Source organism: Perna viridis, chromosome 3, assembly GCF_037379345.1.
Source record: "Perna viridis isolate PV_CMFRI_1.1 ecotype Kerala chromosome 3, ASM3737934v1, whole genome shotgun sequence".
NCBI lineage: Eukaryota > Metazoa > Mollusca > Bivalvia > Mytilida > Mytilidae > Perna > Perna viridis.
In genome coordinates, this window is record NC_142447.1 from 60,041,364 (window position 1) to 60,059,111 (window position 17,748).

The 17,748-nt window shown below is 33.2% G+C and overlaps 1 protein-coding gene across 1 annotated transcript in view; it reads left to right on the plus strand.

Annotated features, from left to right (window-relative positions):
- Positions 1–11,618, plus strand: part of LOC148623180 (activating signal cointegrator 1-like) — a 30,630-nt gene extending 19,012 nt beyond the window's left edge. The window contains exons 7-12 of the mRNA XM_088573770.1: positions 1,236–1,578; positions 3,320–3,492; positions 5,674–5,795; positions 8,710–8,807; positions 9,138–9,234; positions 10,901–11,618. Of these exons, the coding sequence (XP_088429896.1) occupies positions 1,236–1,578; positions 3,320–3,492; positions 5,674–5,795; positions 8,710–8,807; positions 9,138–9,234; positions 10,901–10,959 (892 nt within the window). The 3' untranslated portion in view covers positions 10,960–11,618. The remainder of the gene's footprint in view (positions 1–1,235; positions 1,579–3,319; positions 3,493–5,673; positions 5,796–8,709; positions 8,808–9,137; positions 9,235–10,900) is intronic.
- The last annotated feature ends 6,130 nt before the right edge of the window (positions 11,619–17,748 follow it).

Genomic DNA, 17,748 nt, shown 5'->3' on the forward strand with positions numbered 1-17,748 from the left:
TTTTTTTAAATGACTGCCAAAAATTTGTAGTCATATAATATATGAAACTGTCATCATCTGTACACACATGGTTTTCATGTAATAACTTATGTATTGGTTGGTTGAACTTGAAAGAAATTGACAACAAGGGTCCAAACCATAGAAGAAAGGTTGATATGCATTTGGGGCCCTACCTGTTTGAAACCAATATTCATAGAATTTAACTACATCAAGTATGATTATGTGGATCTCTGTGATACTGTAATAAGATATTCTACACTGTAAATAATTATTCAGGGTTTTGACCTACACTGTTTAGGGGCTGGAAACGGCAATGGAGAAGAGTTTTAATTGTTTCCAAACAATAGCTTGAGTAAAAGTATTATGGATCTTTATGATATTGTGCCATAAGGTATCATATCACAGGGTTCTGATTGATGTTTTTTTTTTAATTTATTTTAACTGTTTTTGGTTATGAATAAATTTAAAAAGGGGTCCAAAATGAAATATTTAAATCTAATTATATAGATAGCAGTGATTTATCGAATGTTCCCAGTATAAAAATATAAAAAATTTTCACTGTCTGACTTTCTCCTGCCAAAATGTAATGAAATGTCACAACATGAATATCAATCTGCTGTTCACAAAATTTAAAATTCATGTTGAAAATAGCAATGAATAATGGATCAAAGTGCCAATGACATTGAAACTCGGAAGTCCTGAGGTATTTATAGGTATTTTAAAAACTTTATAATCCACTGATGGTAATTTGTTCCAGAAAGATTAATTATTTACTAAGAGTTCAGTACTTTCACCACTACTAGAACTACACATCCACACAATACTGATCATTCAAAATTTCAATTTGAATTTTGTTTCCTATTTTAAATTTTTTTGGTTATGTTTCATTTCGTTTGTATTTTGTTTCTCAATGTGTAGTCTTGACAACCTATTTTTAGCTTTAAATGTAGTCAATCACGTGAAATCCATATATGGATATCAAAGGCATCAATAAAATATAGTTCAAACTTCTATATATGGATTTGATTTTTTCTTTTGTGTATGGAGCTGCACTCAATGAAGCATTTTTTTATGTTCTCTGCTCAATTTTTTTATTTTTTTTTGGATAAGTCCTAACAAAAACAACAAATGTAACCAATGCAATGTAGAAAAAACAAAAAATCAAAACAAACTGAATTAAGAAAGAGATAAAGTAATGCTGTTGTCTCATTCAGTTTATTCAATTTTGTTTACAGTGCAAGAAGGACACAAGTGATAGATGATGAATCTGATTATTTTGCAACAGACAGTAACAGATGGTTAAGTAAAAAAGAACGAGAAAAATTACGTAAAAGAGAAGATGAATTACGATCCCAGAGATTTGCCTCAAGAAAAGACAGAAAAATTACATTAGATTTTGCTGGACGACAAGTGATAGAAGAAAATAATTCTGTTGATATGTATAATATGAATGATGACGTGATACAGGAAGTACATTACGGTGCTAAACCTAAAACTAATGACTTCATACATAAGGAGGATGATTTTGATTCACTTGATGGCATTGTCAATCCTAACATAAAACAGCATGCTCCACAGGTAGGTCTTAATGACATTGTCAGTCCTAACATAAAACAGCATGCTCCTCAGGTAGGTCTTAAAAATATTGTCAGTCCTATGATAAAACAGCATGCTCCTCAGGTACGTCTTAAAGATATTGTCTGTCCTGACATAAAACATCATGCTCCACAGGTAGGTTTTAATGACATTGTCAGTCCTAACATAAAATAGCATGCTCCTCAGTTAGGTCTTAAAGACATTGTCAGTCCTGACATAAAACAGCATGCTCCACAGGTAGGTCTTAAAAAATATTGTCAGTCCTGACATAAAACAGCATGCTCCATAGGTAGATCTTAAAAATATCGTCAGTCCTGACATAAAACAACATGCTCCACAGGTAGGTGTCAAAGACATTGTCAGTCCTAACATAAAACAACATGCTTCTAAAGGTAGGTCTTGTCAGTCCTGACATAAAACAACATGCTCCACAGGTAGGTGTCAAAGACATTGTCAGTCCTGACATAAAACAACATGCTTCTAAAGGTAGGTTTTGTCAGTCCTGACATAAAACAGCATGCTCCAGGTAGGTCTTAAAGACATTGTCAGTCGTGACATAAAACAGCATGCTCCTCAGGTAGGTCTTAAAGACATTGTCAATCCTGACATAAAACAGCATGCTCCATAGGTAGGTCTTAGTGACATTGTAAATAGTGAAATTAAACAGCTTGCTACACAGGTATATCTTAACGGCATTGTCAATCCTGACATAAAACAGCATGCTCCACAGGTAGGTCTAAAAAACATTGTCAGTCCTGACATAAAACAGCATGCTCCACATGTAGGTCTTAAAGACATTGTCAGTCGTGACATAAAACAGCATGCTCCTCAGGTAGGTGTCAAAAATATTGTCAATTCTAACATAAAACAGCATGCTTCTCAGGTAGGTGTTAAAGACTGTCAATCCTGACATAAAACAGTTTTCTATTTTAGTGGGTCAGATTAATTTGTACAGATACCAGAAATATTACAGTTCTCTGCTAGTGGTGGGAATATTTTGCACATATCATGTAACGTAAACAATATTCAGATGCAACTGACAGCTGCAAAAAGAAAATGATTGCCTTTCCTATCTTGGAAAAGCTATGCTTTGATTTGGATAATACAATCAGAGGTATATTTTTTCCAAGGTGGGTTAGGTTTTTGACAGCAGCAACAGTGGAACAGCAGAGATACATGTACATACATCCACGTTTTTTTTCCGAACTTTTTAAAAACACATTATATTCACTTCTTTTAATAAGTAAAACATAGTAGAAAAGACTCAAAAACAGAAAAGATGAAGTTATTTTTACTGTAATATTAACCTATATATTATTGTTTGTTTAGCTTAAGGAAGTGGTGAATTTTCTCCTCATGGACAGTCACTTTTTGTTACTTCCGGGACATGACTTTTTTTTTCCGTTAGCATATTGGGGAATCTTAAGGAAAATTAAGATAGTACATGTAATAACTGTACAGCTCACACTGCTTTGCAGTGCTCGCTGTTATCATAAAGATAATGGTAAAATATCTAATATCTGAGATTTAATGAGTTTCAATATTTCACAGGTACATTGTATGTTTTCTCTCTCAGTCATAATTCTAAAATCTATTTTGATGTGTATATTATTTTGACATCACTTTTTATGCATTTATTAAAAATGAATTATCCCTTTAAAACTTTATGAAATCTTAAAAAAAAGGTAATTTTCTATGTAGATTATTTCATTTTGTCTTGCAGTTTGTTGAGAAACCAGTTGATGGTAAACATTCATCGGCAAATGTGACAGGACCAGATAAAAAGAAACAGGGATCCAGAATACAGGACCGTGATTTATTAATAATGTCTGATGATGGACAGTGTCTCAGTATGCACCAACCCTGGGCTTTACTTTTAGTTAAGGGAATCAAAATGTAGGTATTGACCCTGACCTTTATTACCTCACTTCGAACTGACCCAGGCCTTTATTGCCTCACCTTGAACTGACCCTTGCCTTTATTACCTCACCTTGAACTGACCCAGGCCTTTATCATCTCACCTTGAACTGACCCTTGCCTTTATCACCTCACTTTGTACTGACCCAGACTATTATTTCTTCTCCTTGAACTTAGGTCTTACTAACCACTTCTAACGTTTCCATTACTTTGCATGTTAAAAAAGTAATTTTCAAAGTTTCACTGTGAATTCCCAGGACAAATGACATCTTAAAGTTGCATACCATTGCGAATTTGGAAAATAAGGTTCCAAATTCATTATGCTAATGGTACGATGATTGTAGAAATTCTTCACAAAATTTACTGAAATAAAAAATACTGAAAATCCACATTTTTACCTTTTCTGCTAAATGACAGCATGGAGGCAAATTACTCACACATGTAAACAATATTCATACATTTTTGTAGTTAATTACATATATGATTTTAAAGTACACAGTCTCAGCTTTATTTTGACTACTTTTAATCATAATACACACAAATAATGCGCTTACAATGCATATGTCTAGGTTCAGTGTGTTTTTGATACTACATTGTGGGGGGGGTGGCCATTTGACAAGGAAGTGGTTAGTGAGACCTTACTCTGGCCGTTATTACCTTACCTTGAACTGACTCAGGCCTTTATTACCTCTCCTTGAACTGATCTTAGCCTTTATAACCTCTTTTTGAACTGACTGGCCATTATCATCTCATCTCAATTGAGGGTCAATGTCACCACTTAGTACTTGTTGTTGTAGCCTTTTCATATGACTTCAAAAAAAAAATATTTGCAGTCATATAATAATATTATGCTTATGGCAGCAGTGTCCTGCATAGACATATGGCTTCCGGACAATTACTTGAGTATTAGTGTATTGATCTCTGAAATTGTGCAACAAGGTTTCATACCACTTAAAGTAGGATTAAATCGATTTTGTTGGATTGTGGTTTGAGCATTTAAGGAATTAGGTACTAGAAACTAAAGTTTTTGTCAGGACTTAAAAAAAGTGCTGTAACATTTTGTTTATATCTGAACAATAACTTGAGTAAACTTAAAAATTTTACCAACATGTCTGACACCACAAAAGGAAGGTTGGGATTAATTTTTTTAGGTTATGGCATTAACTTTTTAGGAATTTGGGGCCAAAAAGGGGCATATAACACTCAAAATCCTTGTTTTTAGGCAACAACTGGATCTGTGTGAAATATTACTACAATATTTTATACCATAAAGGAAGGTTATGTATGATTGTTTCAAGCTTTTAATCAAAACCCAAATTAAAAGCTGTATCAAGGTCAAAGGTCAAATGTATCCATATTTGTCTCAACTGTTCACGGTTTGACCTCTGTGGTCATATCAACCTGTGCCCTGGGAAGCTTTGGATTGTTATTAGTCTATTATTTTTGTTTACTGATAAGAAGTAAAACATTGTCTGCCATTTTATTTTTAAAACACAATGATTAAATTGAAAATTTCTACTTACATATCTCCATGACCATAAGAACTACCCAAAAAATAAATGTTAATATCTGTCTTAAACTTGTAAAGCTTTATATATGTTTCTAAGAGTCGAAGTTGTATGACAATTGTTAATACTGCTCAAACTGTAACACACTGATAGGTGTATATAGGCTCGTTGTCATCACTTGTACAAGTAGTTAAATACATTTATAATGATCTAGCTCAATATCATATCCTAGGTTGTCTAGACTATTCTCTTTCTGTTTCATGAAACTTTATTGAATTGTTTCTATCTATTGATGTGAATTCCCTCTCCATTTTTACAGATTTTTGATTTTTCAGTTTTGAGTTGTAGGACTTAATTTATACAAAAATTGGTTGATTTTCTGTTTTTAGGTATTCAATGTCCATGATAATTAAATTGATTATTTGTTTGTAATGACATAAGCTCCAATTTAAATATTGAGGTATGGGACTTTTATTCATACTAAAAATGGGGTATTTTTTCAGACAATAACTCAAACCACTGATAACTATTTGTGAATTGTTTATTTTTTTTTACTTTTTATTTATCCTCCTGAAGCAAATCTTTGGGGTATTTAGAAATCACATTGTCCATCCATCTGTTTGTCCATCATTTATTCTCATGTTTATTTCAGTCATGAAGGAAGATCATGGTATACACCCCACCGAGGTCGGTTGTGGATAGCAGCCACTGCCAAGGCACCAGCTCTACAAGAAACAGCTGATGTAGAACATCAATACAGATATTTACTAAATGGTAACATAAGGTTCTTCTAGCAAGAGAAAAGTGAAAGACAGTTGCATATTGGAATCACCCTTTATTCATATTTCCCTATTTGCACTATACCTTGAAAATGCTTTTAGGTATTAATAAAGTAAATATTCATGACGTCACAAGGATCGCTCCTTTTGGGAAGAACAATCTATCAATAAGTCAAGGCCAGTGGCCATGGGATTGAATAATTTTTTTTTTTCAATTTAATATTGGGGCTAGGGTAAAAAATGTCGCATGACACTATATTTTGAAAGTTACAAAAAATTACTTGGCTTATGAACCTTTAAATGAGTAACTTCTTGATTTCTTAAGGTTTATTCACAAGGCACATAACTTAAAACATGGGTTTGTATTGGAAGCAATGGAAGTTTTTAACTGAATTTTTATGAAACTGTGACAAATTATTTATTTTTGTTGATGTTTTTTTTAAAATTCTGATTATACATATTATAATTATACAAGAGTAATCAAGGGAATCAAGGTTATAGTGGTAATCAAAGAGTAATCAAGGGAACCAAGGTTATAGCAGTAATCAAAGAGTAATCAAGGGAACCAAGGTTATTATGGTAATCAGAGAGTAATCAAGGGAACCAAGGTTATAGCAGTAATCAAAAGAATGTAATCCAGGGACAAAGACCAGACATGGATAACAGATATATGCAACAAAGAATATAAAGTAATTAAAATCATACATACAAAGTAACAAAAGCAAATGAGCAACTCGGACTCCACTAAAAACTGGGAGCATGGACCAGGTGCACTGGTAGGGTAAGCATCCTTTGCTTTTCTAAAAACACCCGCCGAGTTGCTCATAAAAAGTCAAGTCCGGGGTAGACAAACGAGGAAAGGAAAACTATGAGTTGAATAAATCAGTTTTCATGGTGCAGATGGATACACCATAATGATCCATGAGTTCATGATGATGACCATAAAACTTCTGTAGTGATGACTTCAATCTTGTAGCAACATAACCCTGTTCCAGAAGCTTATTTGTTAGAGTTCTAGGGCGATACAAAAAGTCTGCATAGTTTCGCAAGCTCTGACATAAAGTATGAGTTGTGATATGAAAACTAAATACACAGGAGCTGAAGGGATGTTGCCACAGATGAAAGGAAAACTGACAATGCTGAATGAAAAGTCATCACAAAAATTGGATGATTTCCTTTTGAGCTCACCTGGCCATAGGCAATGTGAGCTATTGCCATCACTTGGCATCTGTCACAGTCTTCTTCATTAACAATTTTTCAGAATTCTTCTTCTCTGAAACTACTAGCCGAATAAGAACCAAACTTAGTATGTATGTTTTTTGGTGTTTTCTGCATAGAACTGATGTGGGGACTCTTGATCTGTAAAAAAACATGGCTGCTATTACTAAAAATAGAACATAGGGATCACATATCTCCAAAACCGTTATGTTTAGTCAAATTCTGACATTGCAGAAGTGTTTAGCATGATGAGATCTATATGAGGTCAAATTTTGGTTTTAATCTGTAAAGTCATGTTGGAGCCTCTTTTCAACTTTTTTTGCTATTTTAAATGTTATTTCTTTCAAAAATCTTCTCCTCTGACACTACTTGACCAATTAAAATCAAACTTGGTATGATGTTTCTTAGAGTATTCTGCATAGAATTGGTATGGGGATTTTAGACCCGGGGAAAAACATAGCTGCCAGTACGAAAAATAGAACAAAGGGTTCAAACAGAAGTTTTTTGCATATATCTCCATAACTGTTGGGTTTAGTCAAATTCTTTCAATTGCCGAAAGTCTGCATTGGATCAAAGATGTTGGAAACTCCTTGTTAGAGTTGTTACCCTTGAAAGGCAAAAAATGATGTGTTTTTTTTTCTTTTTTCATTTTTTATCCAATATCTTGGTAACTATGATAGATAGAAAGAAACTTTCAAATGCTGAAATGATCCTTATGAAAAGGCCTACAAAAGTCTGCATTGGATCAAAGTCATTGGTAGAACATTTAATCACAATCCAAAGTTAGAGCTGTATCAAGCTTGAATGTTGTGATCATAAATTCCCAACTGTTCAAGGTTTGACTTCTATGGATGTACTCTACAAATGGATGGTATATTTGAATCATCTTGTCCATCTGTCTGTTCAAATAATATTGCAATTTTCTTGGCTCCCATTGAATAGATTGATTTCAAATTAGGCATATGGCTTTATATAGATTCAGCATACCTGTGGTAAGAAATTGTCTATGCTGGCCATTACCAACTTCCTATTGGTGGGACTTCATCATTTTTCACTATATGATGGAATATACATTGTAAATAATTTGGGATGCTGGTTAATATCAACTTCCTGTTTCATTGGATTTTGCCATTTTCACTTTATGGAGTGATAGAGAAAATTTTCATCACAAAAATCTTGGCTGCCACCAAACAGATTAATTTCAAATGTGGTATTTGGATTTATATAGATGGAGCTTATGTTGTAAGCAATTTGGTTGCTGTATATAGTATTTACTGGTATGATAGTCCAAGTTTCCTCTGACCCTGCAACCCTCCTCTTTTTTATTTGGATATTGATGTGTCAGGTTGGGGTCAGAATGATATGCCACACAAAAAGTTGGAGATTCAGCGATACCGCGGATTACCACCTTTCAATGGCTTGTTACGACTTTCAAGTTGAAATTGTGCATGACACACCTACCTAGTTTGATTCTGGAACCATTTTCCTGTATGCTGATACCAAATTTGCTACAAAAATTACATTTTTGGTTGCAGGGTCAGAGGAAATTCGGACTACTGGTATGAGTTAGGTTATACCTAGCATGACAACACATGCAACTTCATGTTTTTATTGTTAGACAAATACAATTGCTCCTCCATCAAGAGATAATGTCTGATATGTCTGATAACATTAAAGTTGTTATTTTACAGACCAGAAGCTTACATTCCCTACACATTACCCTGTGGCATGTTTGTTAGGTTGTGTAGATTTGGTGGAATGTTTACCACAGGATCAATATAGACAACAGGTATACTTACTTTGAGTAAGACGTGTAGTAGTGATTCAACTTGATGTTTAAAGTTTCACCGCAGTTATTTGTGGGATAAAAACAATGATATACTAAGTTAATTGAGGTGACCTTGGACATGAAACAAGATCAGTAGTAGTTTACTGAGGCAACCTATGGAATAAAAACTTAATCATTAAAATTTAACCATTTTGGTGTCTCTGTAGAAAACCAGAAACAACATTCAGTAATCTTAAATTAGGTGGAGAATTAAAGTTCACCTAAACTAAAGAAATGACAATTTTAATGAAACACATGTGCATTATCTACAATGTAATTTTTATTTTACAGTTTCCAGATGGGGAGTCTATATCCCCGTATGTTTTTATATGTGAAAATCCACAAGAGCTAGTCGTCAAGTTTCCAATCAAAGGCCAACATAAAATATGTAAGTTTTCTTCTTCATGCAATACCTAAAAAATTGTAATGGAAAATATTACAAACATTTCTGTTCTTTTAATACAGCCTAAAAATATTAGCAATTATATAATGGTATCATGCTGTCATCCAGTATGGTGGACAGTTTACAGGCAATAATATAATGGTGTCATTCTGTCATCCAGCATGGTAGACAGTTTCCGGGCAATTATATAATGGTGTCATGCTGTCATCCACCATGGTAGACAGTTTGCAGGCAATAACTTAAGTAATAGTGAATGAATTGCTATGAAATTATAACATGAGGTGCAATAACACAAAAGGAAGGCTGGGATTAATATTGACGATCGTGACTTGTTTATATACGACATCAAAAATTTGGTATGCTGTCAATATTGTCGTCCTTTAAACACTTCCACATCCGTTCAATAACTTATGTATAACTGTATAGATCTTTTTGAAATTTTACCACAAGATGTCATACCATTAATGAAAGCCTGGGATTGCTTTTAGGGGTAGTGACTTGAATTGTTTAGGAATTAGGGGACATAAAAGGGCATTTTCATGATACACAGACAATTACTTGAGTAGATGTGAATAGAGCTATTTGAAATTCATATGCACATGAAATTAGTTCTAGAAGAACTAGACAGGATGTTTATAATTTGTTATTTACACCAAGATCTTGTATTGAATATTATAAAGTTTTGTATATACTGTAAAAGTACTTTAATTTGTGAATACAAATTTTCATGGATTACGGTATTAACGCATGTTCGTGGATTCTTGAATTCATGGTTTTGAGGTTTGCAGGATACGTATCAAGGAAAATCCTCATTTCGTTGGGAACTAAATTTCGTGGTTTGGTCTATCCACGAAAACCACGAAAATTGGTACCCCATGAATAATAATAATTCTTTCACAGTATATGTATATGTACATATTATAATACAGGACCACTATGTGAACTAATATATCTTACTAATATGTGTTTATCCTGTCTAGATAAAGGCTATAATTATTAAATTATATCAGAAGGTGTCCTACCACAAAATGAATGCTGGGATGTATTTTTGGGGTTGTGACTTGACCCATTTATGAATTAGGGGCCATAAAAGGGACCATTTTCCTGATATCTGGACAATAACTTAACCTCAAATTAAAGAATCCCTTTGATATTGTATCACAAGGTGCCATACCATCAAAGAAAGGCTTAGATAAATTTATTTGGGTTGTGACATAACTGTTTTGGAATGAGGGGGTCAAAAGGGTGAGTAAAATTTTTTTTTTATGTTCAAACAATAACTTGAGTAAATGTGAATGGATCTGTATAAAATTTTACCACAATGTGTTATGCCACAAAAAGAGAGTTGGGATTAAATTTGGGGGTCATGCCTTGAACTGTTAAAGAACGAAGGCGTAAAATGGGCCAGAAACCAAGCATTTTTAAGTCTGACCCTCTACAGTAATCTTTAATTGCAATATTTAATGCAAATCATAAAATAGGATAAGTATACACTTTACCATTGTATGAATCATTTTTTTAAGGTATGAACAATGGCAAATTCCACATGTTCACTCCTCAAGTGTTAGAAAAGAAATTAACACCCCTAAACAATGCCATGGTGTATTTGGTATAAGCTTTTAAATTTAGTTTTGCTTTTTTTATTTTGTAGATAAATTAGAAGGTCATATACACCAAGCTGCCAAGAAAGGATTGCGCAGTCCAGAGTGATCTGTGATAAAGACAAGAGTTATCTTTCCTATGTGATCATAATACAAATATTCTGTTTTAACTGACAAAAGTTCTATTATTGTGCAACAAATCAAAACTGCATGGTTCCCATTAGTTAAGATTAATAGGGTCCATAGAAACTGCCGAACTTCTTAGATATGGTAAAAACTGGTCCATAGAAACTATCAAACTTCTTAGTTACGGTAAATACTGGTCCATAGAAACTATCAAACTTCTTAGTTACGGTAAAAACTGGTCCATAGAAACTATCAAACTTCTTAGATATGGTGAAAACTGGTCCATAGAAACTATCAATCTTCTTAGTTACGATAAAAACTGGTCCATAGAAACTATCAAACTTCTTAGATATGGTAAAAACTGGTCCATAGCTGTCAGAATTCTTAGTTATGGTTAATTTGGTCCATAGAAACTGTCAAAATGTTAAAATCTCTTATTTTCTCTGCTTATGTGTCTTCTTGTTCAATAATCTTTGCAGTTATTACACTAATATTGCTTATTGCCTTCACTATTTACATCTTGTGGCTTATGGACTCAAACAATGAAGAACGATTCATGTTATTAGACATATGCTGACTGGATTTTTCAGAAACAATAGATGCACTCAATTTTAAAAGTGATCAATATGTTATATTTTACAAGTGTTTTATTTCATCTGTATGATCAAATGTGTATATTCCAATGCTCAGAAGTTAAATCCCAACAGACAAACAAATCCAACCTAAATATAGGTTATATAGACATAGTGATAATAATCAACACCTTGGGACGAACTGATTCAACAGTTACCTCCAACTTTGTGAATATTTTTATACACCTTAAAAACTGGCTGTTTTATGATTGTATCATACTGTCTTTGTCGTTGTCTGTAAACATTTGATATCTGTACTGTAACTTGAGTATAAGTGTATGGATTTCTTTTAAGTTGTACCATAAGGTTCCATACCAAGAGAGGAAGATGTGCAGATAGACACTTGATTTTCATGTGATAACTTGAATATTAGTTGGTAGATCTTTATAAAATTTTATAAATTTTATAACCCTAACCACAAAAGGAAGGTTTGTATTGATTTAAGGGGTTATGGCCCCAATTATTTTAGATTTAGGTGCCAAAAAGGGGCTAAAAACAAGCATTTTATAGAATTTAACTATATAGCTCCAGACTTGAGCATTTTAGAAATTAGGGACCAGGAACGTGTATTTTCATTGATATCTAGACAATAACTTTACTTTTATTGAAATTGTACTACAAGGTGCAGTGCCACCAAAGGGAGGTTGGGATTGATTTTAGAGGTTAAGACAAGTCAAGTAAGAATAAGGAGCCACAAAGGGGCAAGAAAAATGTCTTTTTTTATTTATTTCTGGATAATGATATGAGTAAAAGGGAATTAATTGCTTTGAAATTGTACTGCAAGTGCCATACCCCAAGAGGAAAGTTTGGATTGATTTTGTAGGTGTAGACTACAACCATTAAGGGGCAAAAAAATTACTGCTTCAATTTAAATATCTAAACATAATCAGAATTCAGAGCTGTATCAAGTTTGAATAGTGTGTCCATGTTCAGGGTTCGACTTCTGTGGTCATATTTAGCAGTGCTGTGCAGAGCATTTTATTGGGAAATGATTTAAATAGTTCAGGGATTATCGGTTTAAAAGGGGCAAAAACAATCATTTTGCACAGTAATCAAAGTAGAAGTGTATGGATCTGCATAAAATTTTATCACAGTTAAATTTCTTAAAAGAAATGATTTCTTTTATCCTTAGGGACCATTAATATATATTTTCCTTTACCATAATTCGATAGCTAATTTCATGATCTTTTTCACCACCTCAGTGGTGTGGTCGTGAGGTTAACCTGGGGGTTAATGGTTGGATGCTAAGGCAAAACTAACGCGGTAAAAATGGCAGTCACTGCTTCTCAGCTGGGCACGTATTATTTGAATAAGGACTGGTTGGAGTCAGAATAATATGCCCCAGGACAGTGACATATGTACCTGCGTGATTTTGCCTCTGTATGCTAACATATCAAAGACCCGCAAAGTGTTGGTACACAGGGTCAACTCAATGGGTCATTTTTCACACGGTATGAACGCTACTTATTAACAATATATCAGACTTGAAGAGGTTTAAAAAGTGAATACTGAGTAAGATGGATATGATGCACACCAATCCAATGACTAATACGCACGGCAATCAGTGAAAATTGTACACACCACTATCAATGTAAATTGTACACATCACAATGACAACCAATTCCAAAATACACTATGAATAATGAAAACGTTACACATCATAAATGTCTAATTGCAGGTTTTTAAGTTCTGTTACCACTTTCATTATGGTTGATTCTGTGCCAGATATTTTTCACAACCAAAATTCAGAGTTGTTTCAAGTTCGAATGTCTTGCCCTAACTGCTTATGATTTGTTCTTGGCGGTCGTGTCCTGCTCCACAAAGCATTATATTCGTCTGGCTTTATATCAGGTTGTTTGACTGATTGGAAATACATACATACATGTGTTTGATATGATAGGCATGATACGTACATGTATTTGATATGATAGGCATGATACATACATGTATTTGATATTGATGTTGCCTGAAAGACTTGTTTTGCTTTTGACACATTTTTTTTTCAAAAAAAGGAATACAGTACCACGTCTTCATACTTGAAACAGAACTGACTAATAAAGAAAAGACACACACCATGACTTTAATTCTAATACATAACTGGCAAATGAAGGAAAGACATAAAAATCAAATGGTTGCTCCCTTTTTAGACAGAGTGTATTACCAAAGGTCCATATGAGCTTATGCCCGTCTTTGTGTTTACATTTTAGCTCACCTAGCCGAAGGCCATGTGAGCTATTGCCATCGTCGTCCGTTAACAATTTTTCAAAAATATTCTTCTCTAAAACTGCTGAGCGGAATTATATGAAACTTTGCACAGATGTTCCATATAAGGGTATCTTGCCCAAAAGATGTGTTCTAATTTTTTATCCGTTCAAAAAAATTGGTCGCCAATACTGAAAATAGAACATAGGGGTCAGACAGTAGTTTTTCGCAAATATCTCCAAAACCGTTACGTTTAGCCAAACTCTTTCAATTGCTGAAATGATCCTTATTATAAGGCCTTCAAAAGTGTTCGGGGATCAAAGTTGTCTGGCGACTCCTTGTAAGATTATTGCCTTTGAAAGATGAAAAATGACGGGTTTTTTTTACAGTTTTCAGTCAATACTAATATCTGGAAAACTATGATAGAAAGAAAGAAACTTTCAAGTGCAGAAATGATCCTTATGATAAGTCCTACCAAAGTCTTCTTGAGCCAATATTGTTGGACAACTCCTTGTTCAAGAGTAATCAAGGGAACCAAGGTTATAGCAGTAATCAAAAGAATGAAATCCAGGGACAAAGACCAGAATTGGAAAACAGACATACACAACAAAGAACAAAGTAATCGATTCAAGATTAAATGCTTCAAAAGTATCAAGTCTTTATTGAACAATACTGGTCTTGGGTACATATTTTCGAACCGAACAGACATGATCCATAAGAAAGTATATTTGAAACCAATTTTATCAGATCAGTTTATTTCAAATCGGAACATGTCTGTCTATGATTCCTCTAGGGGACAATTTTGTGGCACATTTAAATGGAAATTGGAAAAATACTTACTCCGATTAAATTTGAATGATAGGATATGGTTAACCAAATTTAGAGTTTACAATTTATGTATACCTATATAGGAGGGTGAAAAAATATCCCAAATCAAAACAGTTTGTCGCTTATGTGAAAACTGTATTGGTGATGAATTTCATTTGCTATTTGTCAGCATGTAGTCATCGTGAATAATAGGAATAAGCTATTACCAAATTAAATAAAAAACCCAAATTTGTCTAAAATGCAAGGTCTGTTGTCAATTTGTAATGTGGAGGTTTATAAATGACTTACAATTTTTATTAAGAAAGTTGCTATTATGTTTTGATAACTGCTGTGTATTTGAATATTTAAATGTATTGATATCATTTTATTTATTGATTTATTTAGCATTATTTTATATCACCATTTCTTTTCTTTAATGATTCCAGTGTGTTATCATTATATTTATATATCCATGTTACATATATAATATGTCTGAGTTAAATTGAATTAATCTTGAGTCACAATCAATGACCAAATGCACATCACAATCAATGTACGGCGAGTGATCTTTACTCCTTTCCTATTTTCGATATTTTTGAATGACATTAAGGGTTATTTTATAAGATTAGAAGGGTTACCTTTAGAAACCATAAAGGGAAGTTTCATCAAGAACTTAATAAATATTTTGATTTATTTGTTTTAGTGTATACATATGACACAGTTATATTGTCTGTATTCGTGTATACATATGACACAGTTATATCGTCTGTATTAGTGTACGCAGGCGACACAGTTATATCGTCTGTATTGGTGTATGCAGGTGACACAGTTATATTGTCTGTATTAGTGTATGCAGGTGACGCAGTTATATTGTCTGTATTAGTGTATGCGGGTGACACAGTTATATTGTTTGGATGACATAGTAATATTGTCTGTATTAGTGTATGTAGGTGACACAGTTATATTGTCTGTATTAGTGTATGCGGGTGACACAGTTATATTGTCTGTATTAGTGTATGCGGGTGACACAGTTATATTGCTTGGATGACATAGTAATATTGTCTGTATTAGTGTATGCAGGTGACACAGTTATATTGTCTGTATTGGTGTATGCAGGTGACACAGCTACATTGTCTGTATTGGTATATGCAGGTGACACAGTTATATTGTCTGTATTAGTGTATGCGGGTGACACATATTGTTTGGATGACATAGTAATATTGTCTGTATTAGTGTATGCAGGTGACACAGTTATATTGTCTGGATGATACAGTTATATTGTCTGTATTAGTGTATGCAGGTGACACAGTTATATTGTCTGTATTAGTGTATGCAGATGACACAGATATATTGTCAGAAACAAAAGAAGGCATGCAAACGATTTTAAACATTTTTCATGCCTTCAGCAATACATGGAAATTTTAGATCAATGTCAAGAAAACAAATGTCATGATATTTAGTAAAAAGAAAAATGAATAAAATACAGTATTCACTTTTCAATGATTTACCTTTAGATATTGTAGAAAAATGGTCTCGATCGGTGTAGTTTTCAAGTGCAATCATCTGAATGGTAAATTTCTAGACACGAAAAAAGTTAATCAATCAATCTATAAAATCACTTCATTTCATATATAAATGATAATTATCTTAATCATTCTAAATATATACTTTAAACCTATGTAGAAACATTGGTATACAGATAAACATGCATATTTTACAATATTAATGTACAGTTGCTGAGGAACAAAGATTAAAGTACAAATAGCCAACAGACAAAAAAGTAAGAGAGATAAATACAAAGTAGCATATAAAAAGATGTGGGTTTATGTGTGGTGGGTAAAATCAGGGTGATGAGTAAATGACTAAATGAGAGAATCCATTTTCTTATTGATAATTCTGATAAATTGACACAACTTGCGGAGTTCAGACTTTTTTGTGGTATTCATTCATTTATTGAACTTTAAAACTTTGCAATTCACTAAAAACTTATCTGTATATATTTTTCTCTCTATCATGATGGAACTGCATTTTAGTATATAATGATATTCATCACCTATATCGCCATCCCAGCAAAAAAGGGCAGATTCTGTTACATATATCTCTTGATATGATTTCCATCTCCCACTTTCAACAGAAAGTTTGATTTATAAGTCGAACTTTACATACCTTTATCATGAAGTACATCAAAATATTTTTCGATACCATGATCTTTTTTCAATAGTTGGTAATTCAATGTTTCAGCGCCATTTTCAATACTTGAATTTTTTCAACAGTGCTTTTTAGCCATTTACCATTGTATACACATTGATAGCGCCATATGTATTGCAGGCCACATTCATTCAAAATGTTTTCAATACCTTTAAGCCAAGATGACGAAAAAGATGTCGTGTTTGTTAGGTTGATTATCAGCTTATAATGGTACTTAATTTTTGCTCTGGACCGTTTTAGAATTTCGCCCCAAAAGAAATCATTCTTACTTTAATATCTAAGACTAATGGACATATTCCTAATTCCTCATAAACCATGGAGCTAGGCGTTGTTGATTTAACTTGGAGTAGAAGTTTACAAAACTTCAAATGGATTTTTTCTATAATTTCATATTACCAAAGCCTCATATTTCACAACCATACAGTAAGATTGGCTTGACAAGTTTATCAAACAGATCCAGCTGGCATTTAACTGAAAGATTATGTACTCGCCTTTTTTTCAGTAGACTATACATGGCTTTATTTACCTTTTCAGCTAATTGATGTTTGCAGGTTTTAAAGTTTCCACTCTTCCCAAAATGTACATCCAAGTTGTCATTTACGATTTCTACAGCAGAATTGTTGTAGACAAAATTCATATTCTTTATTTGTCTTTTTCGACATTAACACTTGATTGCCATGCGTTACAGTACTCTTTAAATTTGTTCAATGAGTATTGCAGATTACTTACCGATTCATCATTGTATTAAAATGTCCTGGATTGATCTGTATAATGGGAGCTTTGATTAACAAATTGCATTTTCGTTACATAGAGTTATCCTTCTTAGAACATGCATTTGTTTTTGTCCAAAACTCAATGCATCGGTTGATGTGGTTGGTTCCAGATTGGGTCGTCAATTTAATAGAAGTACTATTTTTAGCGTG